This window comes from Frankliniella occidentalis, unplaced genomic scaffold (assembly GCF_000697945.3).
Source record: "Frankliniella occidentalis isolate FOCC.00 unplaced genomic scaffold, Focc_3.1 Scaffold95, whole genome shotgun sequence".
NCBI lineage: Eukaryota > Metazoa > Arthropoda > Insecta > Thysanoptera > Thripidae > Frankliniella > Frankliniella occidentalis.
In genome coordinates this window covers 720,225-729,881 of record NW_026267224.1, presented here as the reverse complement: position 1 = coordinate 729,881, position 9,657 = coordinate 720,225, and the positions used below count along the sequence as shown (strand labels likewise).

At 47.6% G+C, this 9,657-nt stretch overlaps 1 protein-coding gene across 1 annotated transcript; it reads right to left on the bottom strand.

Annotated features, from left to right (window-relative positions):
• Positions 1-6,879: 6,879 nt before the first annotated feature.
• LOC127749806 (frizzled-7-like) lies at positions 6,880-9,357 on the bottom strand. The gene has a single exon (XM_052269546.1). The coding sequence runs from the start codon at positions 9,340-9,342 to the stop codon at positions 8,779-8,781; it is 564 nt and encodes a 187-aa protein (XP_052125506.1). The 5' UTR covers positions 9,343-9,357; the 3' UTR covers positions 6,880-8,778.
• Positions 9,358-9,657: the final 300 nt, after the last annotated feature.

Genomic DNA, 9,657 nt, shown 5'->3' with positions numbered 1-9,657 from the left:
GAGAGAGAGAGAGAGAGAGAGAAGGGGAGGGGGTGGAGAGAGCAAGAATTACCCGACGAAAACAATGAAAAGAAGAAGACAATAAAGACAATCGCGGCGATGAGCGGGCCAGGCGGCGGCGTGCGCATTTCAGAAGACGCGGTCATGCATGCATACTTACCCAAGAATTTTAACAGCCCCTCTCTCTCCCTCGCGATGGCTGCGCGGGGACGCCTCCGCCGGGACTCGAACCCACGCACGGCATACGACACGGCGCGGTTTACGCTCGCGGGATTTAACGCGCTGGCTATCTCTCTGTACGGGGAGGTATGTTGTTCTGTTTAACACGCGGCTGATGGTCAATTACCGTACGCAAACGAATGACACTTTTCGGGGTCGGGGTAAACTTTTCTATACGCAGCTCTGTTCTGTTGGCCCTTTGATAAATGCACCCTACAAGTGAAATATCTTACCTTACCCGAAAGAATAATGACAATATTAATAGACTGCAATTTTTGTTTTCCACAACGATGGTAACTTTTGACTGTGCCCAAAAAGCGATTTTGTTTTGGATTGTGTGTACTATTTTTTTAAGTCTGGGAAAATGTATTTAGCAATTCTATTTTTATCACTTTTTTGTTGAACCGCTGGTGGTGACCGGGCGAGTGCAATATGCGCTCGGCCGCCGCTGCCAAACTCTCCCACGGGGCTGCGTGCGCGGCCCTGTTACGCGAGACTGTGTCACCGCACCTGAAGCAGGCCAAGGTGGTCCCCCAGGCTGGACCCCGCGGCGTCACAGCAGCTGGAACCGGCCGCTCTGGTGTCCCGTCCAAGCAAGTAACTAGAAATTGTATTTTTTTTTAATCTTGAATAATTATTTTTAAAGATGTATATTTTTTTTAAATAAGTATTTCAATTTTTTTTCAATTTTTTTCCTCGGAAACTTTCCAATTTTTCCGGTAAAATTTCGGACTTTACAATCCCTACGAGTGTCGGTGACGCATCACTCGTCCAAGTGCGTTGATGAAGTGCATAACAGAGGTCAGTCCCAGCTGCCGGTCGAGCGCCTGCCTTCCCGGGGATAGGCCACCCCGCGCGGCGCCCATGCCCGGCGGCGCTGCCCACCCTCCGGGCGCTCGCTGTCCCCGCGTCACCCCCACCACCACGACCTCGGTGCAGGCGCGCACACTGCAGACGATCTCGCGGCCAGGAGTGCACAAGTACCTGCGGAATCTAAGAGCGGTGTACACAAAAATAATTAAATACACCGGAACCGGAAACCCAAGTCACATATGAACAACATATAAACACGTGGATGCACAAGTGTGTGAATTTTCAAAGGAAAATTTACACCTTTACTCCTGCACGAAATTGACATTGTTCACACACATACAACTGTGCCACGTTTACACACTTGCGTCGTTTCCAGTGAGTAATTCCAGTGCGTAATGAATAATAGCAGGCAAACAACAATTTCGTATACGTCATTTAACCAACGGACAAGCAGGAAAATAGCACACAATTATGACCAGGTATTTCCGACGTGCACGAAAGCGTCTGAGGAGGACAAGATAAAAATGCACTTTTACAAGTTGAGCCGAGCAGCAGCAACAGCAGCAGCCGCTGCAAGGCTGCAGGTGTCGACACCTTGCAGCTGCGCGCGTTTCCATAAATCGTCACGCATCCGTAGAGAACTGTGCCGCGGGCGATGCGTATTCAATACCGCCGCCTCTCGCCTCGAGGCTCCAGCCGGGCTCCAGCGGGGCGGCCCGCTCTATGGGAACTGGGGTGGTACGGATGGGCCCCTCCAAAGGATTCTGATTCTCCAGCTAAAGCCAATTCAGCGCGTTAGAGCAGATGGCATCGCTGATAATTCAGCAAGCAATGTACACTTTTGAGCTTTCAGAGTTTACGTTATTCTTGCTACTAATTGCACAATTTCATCGAACTGGTTATAAATTAAACGACTCTCATAGTTTTTGGCTGAGTTCAAACTGTACTAAAAAGTATTGTACTGTACCCATATCACCTGACAAAGCCAAGTTTCAGGTCCAAATCGTTTGTGAGAAAGGTTGTTGCCAACCTAACAAACACAACTTAGCTTAAAGAAAGGCTAAGAAAAGTGCAACATTTAAATTTGAAAATAAAATGTAAAATGATTACAATGAAATGTGAAAACGCATTGCATTCTACTTAGTCTTGAGGTACAAATTGTTCGTGTTTCTTCCGAAAAGAGAAGAATCTATCGCACAAGTAGGCAGAATCAATGACTCAACTCAAGGGGCTCACGAGGCACGCGTGCACACACACACACACACACACACACACACACACACACACACATCACTTTCTCCGGTCTGACCCCTGCGCTGACCCGGCCGCTAATCACATTACGTAAAGAGGCTCGCTCCGCTTATCACTCCGCCATCGCCTGGAGGCCCCAGCCATGCGCGCGGGTCGCGCCGCCGGAGGAGAAGAATTAGGCAAAACGATGCGACGATAGAGTCAGCAGGTAAGCGGCAGCGCAGGTTTTATTACATGCTGACCGGTTAGTGTGTGTTTTTTTTTTATTTCTTATTTTATTTCCTCGTTTTCATGGAAGAAAGTGCTTTCCGCCACACGCTTCGAGTCAAAAGGTCACAGACGCGCACATTATCACACACAACGTTATTATAGAAGTCGGGGGTCCTCGACGGGGCGGGGCGGCGGACCACACAGCCGGAGCCGGTAGCAGCAAAACTAAACCTCTGAACTAATAGATAGAGTGATCAGAGGGGGAAATAATATACTACTTTTCACGTCATAATATAGTTTGAAACACACTGCTGACTGCAAGCATTTGTTATACCGTCGGTAATTATTTTAGTTTTTATGACAAAGTCCCCTACTTAAAACTGACCGTATGACACGATCAAGCACCTCTCTCCCTCCCTCTCTCCCAACCTCTCTCTCTCTCTTCCTTGTGCTCGCGTGGGTCTTTACTGCTGGTGTTTAAAAGCGAGACATGTTTGTGACATTAAAAGAGCCCGGCGTAGGTGTGTGTCAGGAGCGAGCATTCACGGAAGAGAGAGAGAGAGAGAGAGAGAGAGAGAGAGAGAGAGAGAGAGAGAGAGAGAGAGAGAGAGAGAGAGAGACAGGGAGAGAGGAGGGACGAGGGCTCTGCTCAGTCCAAGAAAATGATAATTACATCGCAAAGATTTGCCTTCATATTGCAATCGAATGCACGCGGGAAGCCCCTCGCGACACGCGGAGGGAGAGAAAGAGAGGGAGAGAGAGAAAGAGATCGCCTCCTGCTAGCTGCATGGGTGGGCTTAGCGCATGACTAGACGGCCGTATCCTTACGCCTTACAGCCAGCCGGTCTAATAACAAGGACGAAGCGATGCGCGGCGCAAGTTCCTTATGACAGCATCCTGGCGGGCGGGAGGGGGGGGGGGGGGGCACCCTAGGGACACTGGCCCCGCGACACACACACACGCACACACACACACACACACACACACACACTCGCGAGTTAGCTCAAGTGAAACCGCCACTATACCTCGCTGCAGCTGCAAGGAAGAGAGGAGGGGAGGCGGCGACTCCTCCGAGAGTCCGAGTCCCCCCGCGTGAGGCTATTTCCGTTTTTCATTTCACACCCCTGCAGGGGCTTTGCTCGCGCAGTGCGCTGCCGCGGTGGCCTCCCCTGGTCATGACGACGGTCACCCTCCGCCGTCGCGACAACGCGGTGCAACAGGGTAAAAAGAATGTCTCCTTTTTTGAGGGCAAAGGGAAAACTTTGAGGAACTCCCCTGGTTTGACAAAATCTCCCCAGATTAAGAGGAAGTCTCCTCAAAGAATGTAGAATTTCCCCTCATTTTTTGATAAAATTAAAAAAAAACCTGAGGCAACTTTTCCTAAAACATGGGAGTTCCTCAAAGTTTTCCATTATTCCTTTAAAAAATCACACATACTTTTTACAGTGTACAGACGTGCCTCGCGTACCGAGGCACATAATTTCGTCGGATCTATATGTGTTCGGGATCGTCCGGACAGTGCGCCCCTTGTGGTCCCTTTTCTGAGATTTATGCGAGGGAAAATTGCGGGAGCTCGGCGCCTGCGAGGCTCGGGGTAGGCCACCCCGCAGGACACGCATGCGCTGCAGGCGAGATGTTGCCTATCCATTAGGCGCTCTATGAGAGCGTCGAGGGGCAGAACTTGGCAGGATCCTAGCGGCGAATGACGGACTTAATTTCTGAGTGATGATTCCATGCTACCTCTGCGCAGGTCAGATCAACTACTTTGTTTATTTATCTTTTTGTAACCTATACAAAGAAATCTTTCTTATGTACTGTACACACATAGCTATGTAAATCCCTGTGCATACATAATTTACGTGGAAAAATAGTGTATAACAACAATGTAAAAACATTCTCCATTTACACAAAGAATCGGTGTGTTGACCTTACACCGCATGGCAGAAAAATAATAGTCAATCAAGATCGTAGACTTGTGCCTCTGCTGGTGCCGGGCCGGGGCTAGTGCCCACTTTGTCACACTGCTCTTTGTGGTCAGCGCCCGACCTCCCTGCCCCTCCAATCCCTTTCTGCTACGGTCATTGCCACCGCCTGAACCTCAACCCCTAGCTGGGCCCCTGGCCGACCCCCCCTCCCCGTCCCGGACGGAGGTAGTTGGAGCCCCCCCTCCCTCTCTCTCTTTCACACACACACACACACACACACGCACCTCCAGACCAACGGCCGAAAGCCATTGGTTCCACGCAGCCGCCAAAGCCTATCTGCGCAGTATTTTCAGTATACAGGTCCCTCCCCCGGACAGAAGGGCCCAACACGCGCGCGCGCACACACACAAAAACACACACACACACGCGGAGAGGCGAGGGGCGAGCGGGTGGATGTCCCGACTCGTGGAATGTCACCCGCAGCAGGTCGTGCGCGAAAAGTGTTTATCAGCCACGATTGCAAAGTGCCACTCTGACGCAAACATTGGGGGAAAAATGTGGACACAACAAATACGCATTTCTTTGCCTATGATGGGAGCAAGTGATTGAGTGATTTCACTATTACAGTTCTTCTTGGAGAACAGCCATTTGCTTTTTGTTTCACGAAAATTAAAATAACGATACTGCAGCATCACTTTGGTGTAAATACTTTGGAAAAACTGCATAGATTTTTTTTCCAGTTTCCTTGTTGTACGCCGTGTTGGAATGTCACACACTTTGCAGAGCGCGTACCCGCAGACGCACACCCATGGGACGCACAAACACACGGATCAGGTAAGTACTACACCCCCTTGGCACAAGCGTCCCGACGCCGTGCCGCGTGAGTGTGTGTGCGTGCATGTGCGTTGCGTTGTCCGATGGCATCGAGCATTTTACTTTTACGACTGGCTGCTCAGATAACCAGCCAGGGCCCCTAACCATATGGCACCGGGACGAGATTTACCGGGGCGCCGACGAGAAGCTGTATGGGACACTGTGTGTAAGAGAAAGAGAGAGAGATAGGGGGGGGGGGGACTGAGAGAAAAGGAGACACGGAGTATAACGGCTATTATTTACTTTGAGTAGACTTCTTTTACTTTTGTATCTGTCCCAAAATATTCACCACGCTCATCTTAAAATGGTTATGCTTAAACAATTTTATTTTTTAAAATAATAAAATATCCTTTTTACAACGTATTCCGTGCTTTGTTTAGTGTCGTACCCGCAGATGTGCACTGCGTCACTCGACATATTACTCACTTCAGAGGAAATACTCTCCTCCAATGAGAGCGAGAAAGAGGGTAGAAAGAGGGGGGAAAAGAGGAGGGGAGAGAGAGAGAGCGTGGCGAGACAAACGGTCTCCAAAGGCGCATCGCTCCGCTCTCCGACGCATTAGATTTGCATTCTCCGCGCCACCTGCCGGCGCGAAGGCCTCTTTTGAATTTCCCGCCTGCATCGCCCTAGCACAGCTTCATTTTTATTTGCTTTCTTATTATTTCCTCCATGGAGGGTGTGCACACCCGATGGACGGTAATGGAATCGTTAACAAACGGCATATAGAGACTTCAGTCCAACGTGAAAAACATTGTATTTTTATTTTTCTATATTTTGGTACAGCTTTATGTGAAACTGCCAACTGCTTGAATATAACTCTTCAATGAAGTAGAGTGTGTGTAAAAATTCAGGATAGTAGTTTATCAAAAGGAGAAATGAACGGGTATGAATACAGAAAAAAAATTGCCAGTGTGCCCATTACACGCCATTACCGCTGTCGCCTGTAATGGCTTCTGCGGTCATCGTGTGATTTATCATCGCCATTTTATTGATTGGCGCCGTGGCTCATTGGCCCCGCAGCCTGTCGTCACACTCTGCCGGCCGGCCAGAGCTGCGCCTGAAAAGTTCATCATGATGGGCACCGCAATTGTAGGTTTTACCCTTTCAGCTTTATATCGGATATATATAGGGTCGTTCAAATAATACTACGTGACTTGTAAGGAGGGTACAAATATTATGGGGTCCCAAAATGATCACGAACATCATTGTAGTACATAGAGACCCCTTGATATTCGTACCCGCGGGATAAAAATATAATGGTATCCTACTGCCCTCTATCATGGTCCTGATCCTTTACAGGCCCAATAATATTTGTACCCCCCTATTAATGCACATAGTATTGAAACGACCCCTATCTTTTCCTTGTCGTGATAAGCCCGCGCGCGCCGCACTGCGCTGCACCCCGTCCGTGTTTTAGTGTTATAGCCCTGGGGGTGACAATGCGCCCTCCCAAAGGGGGTTAATGACCCTTAAAGGGCGACAGACTAATCTCCACAGCAGTTCGAATCGTGTCCTTCCGGTGGCGCCAAAGAAGGGGGTGCGTCCATATCGATTGGCGCGGGAGTAAATGACTCGAGACAAAAGCGGATTTATATTTGTTTGAGGAAACGTTTCTTTATTGTGTATAGTGATTAGTTTTCACAGTACTCATATAAAGCAAAAGGGAAGAGATAGAGAGGAAAGTTAAGACATCGATACAAAAACTAGTACGTCCAACGTTTGGTTTAAAATAATACTGGGTACACCGAAAGAGAAATCACATGATAAAGACAAAAAAAAAAAAAATCCTCTTCACTTGTAAGTTATTTGCGATAACAAACACACAAGAAACGTACAACAGAAAATAAATTCATAACCGGCTGCAAGTTACAGGGAAGAGAACACTCTTTAGAAGCTTTTGTTAAACTTGGCTTAGACAATATTCACAAAAGCCATTTCATCAACAAGATGTTACAGCTATAAACGAAAAAAAACGAGGACGGTAAGACAAATATTAGCTGCCACAAACGTTACGCTACGGTGGGGAAAGAAGGTAACAGCTTTGGGATTTCCCAGAACACTTAGTAACGCCGCCTTCCAACATTTCACATTCATACAAATTCTCTATAAAAATACTTATATACACAACACGATTATGAACATAATTTAAACAACTGTGAGGCGCACAGTGCGCTTCACAATAATAGCACTCTCAAATGGCCTTAGGTGCTCGAGCACACCATCAGATAAATAAGCAAAAAAAGACGAGTTTTTTTCAACAGTTAAAATTTTTTAACATTTCATCAACTAACAGGAAAACGTCAATTTTCACAAATTAAAAATAGTCACAGAGCGATAAAGCTGCCGTAAGTCTCACTTTGTACTAAAAGTACAGGAATGGGAGTTGGCACATAACATAGTATTACCGAGCACAGTTGCCAAATCTGGAAGCTGGGCGCGGTAGCATAGGTTCCATGCCAACTCACAACTCCCATCCGAGAGCTCCCCTTCCACGCATTCATTCGACTAGAGCGTATTTACAAACGGATATTTAAATACAACAGTTCCAACAAAATACATTTGCTTCGTCATCAGCTAGTCGTCCACGCGTAACAGAACAGGCGTTCCGAGAATCGCGGCATGCTGTCGGAGACGAACTAGCAAACTGACTGTCGTAATCTACACGTATGAATTAACATATCACATAAGTTGACGCGGCGATTGCATACTAAAGGCATTTCAAGAGGTTTCGGCAAAATTAATACACAACGGCGAAGTGTTCCACAATACGTGGCGAAGTCTTTGGGTGGCTTCTCGCCATTAAACAGCGCAAAAAAGGCAAGAACGATTTTCATTGATGAAAATAACACAAAAGTTTGATCAAGTATAACAGCGACGGCTGTGCTGCTAACAAATATCAGTCGGCGGCTCTAACAGTACGACGCAAGAAGACAGAGCAAAAAGTTACAGGAAATCAGTCTTAACTTTGCAATCTGTCGTATAATGAAGTAAATCGGCAGTGTCATTCAAAGTAAAAGAAAAACGACCTTTGATCCAATCGCCATAGACGTAAAGCTAACAGTATCTTTACATAATTTTACAATAGATACCAATATACATATGTACACTTCCGCACAGTGCGCGCACTTTTTGAAATAAAAAAAATACTAACGAAAAACTTAGTAGCGTCAGTTCTGGTAATTGGAACATGCTAAAGGTCATGGCAAAAATCCATTCCAGGCAGTGCATACGTATTCAGCGATTCCGTACAGGTATTTCGTTAAAAACCAATATAAAACGGGGTTAATTAAAAAAATTCAGCGATATGAAAACACTTTGATGCATAACCGTGAAAACAGACAAGTGCGGATCGCCATCTTCAGAGGGTGATACCTAGCACATTATATAACCGGGGTCGCATTATTACAGTCATCACAGTTTCTGTTGTTGTTTTTTTAAACGAATTAAAACAATTTTCTATACACTAAGAAAAAACCTAACACTCACGTCACACGTAGGCCTCCACCCGGCGCCCGCGCAGCCTGAGGCAAAACTCCCGCCAGCTGCCTATCGTCTTGCCGGACCAGATCCAAAAGCTGGACGTGATGCCCACGATCAGGGCCATGAGGTACTTGATCATAAACACCTCAAACTCGGGCTTGCGCGGGTCGGCGGGGCCCGGCGGGCAAGGGAGCGCGTACTGCTTGTTGGTGCACATCTCGCGGCTCCACGACACCATCCAGTGGTCGAAGTACGACTGCTCGTAGAAGAGGCAGGCCAGGACGATGAGCGCCGGCACGACGTACAGCACCGAGAACACGCCGATGCGGATCATGAGCTTCTCCAGCTTGTCCGTCTTGGTGCCGTCGTGCTTCATGACGGTCCGGATGCGGAACAGCGAGAAGAAGCCCGCGACGAGGAAGGCCGTGCCCAGCACCAGGAACACGGCGAGCGGCAGCAGCACGAAGCCCCGCAGCGCCGTCATGTCCCACAGCCCCACGAAGCACACGCCGCTCAGCACGTCCCCTGCAACAAACAAAAAAGGACAGTTTAGCGCGACATTCCAGGGCATTTCCAGGGACAGAGAGCATCCAGAAAAAAAATCGCTCGCGCAAAACGTTTTCTTTTTCTCTTTTTTGCACATTAACATCTAATTTGGCCCAAATCAAAAATTCAATATCGACATTTCCAAAAATAAGCAGCAGAAATCTTTGAAACAAGCTGTGAGCTCACTTTCGACCACGTTTCGTTTTACTTTCATTTAACTCGTGGGGGTGTCGTGGGTATAGGGTTCGAGCGAGGCGAGCAGTCGTCATCGATCAGGCACAACAAAAATAATAAAAATAATAATAATAAAATACAACACAATTCCTCCCTCGGGGCCGGA

What these genes read in the sequence shown, in the direction of transcription:
- LOC127749806 (XM_052269546.1), bottom strand. Translation starts at nt 9,342, where the DNA reads ATGCCCTGGAATGTCGCGCTAAACTGTCCTTTTTTGTTTGTTGCAGGG.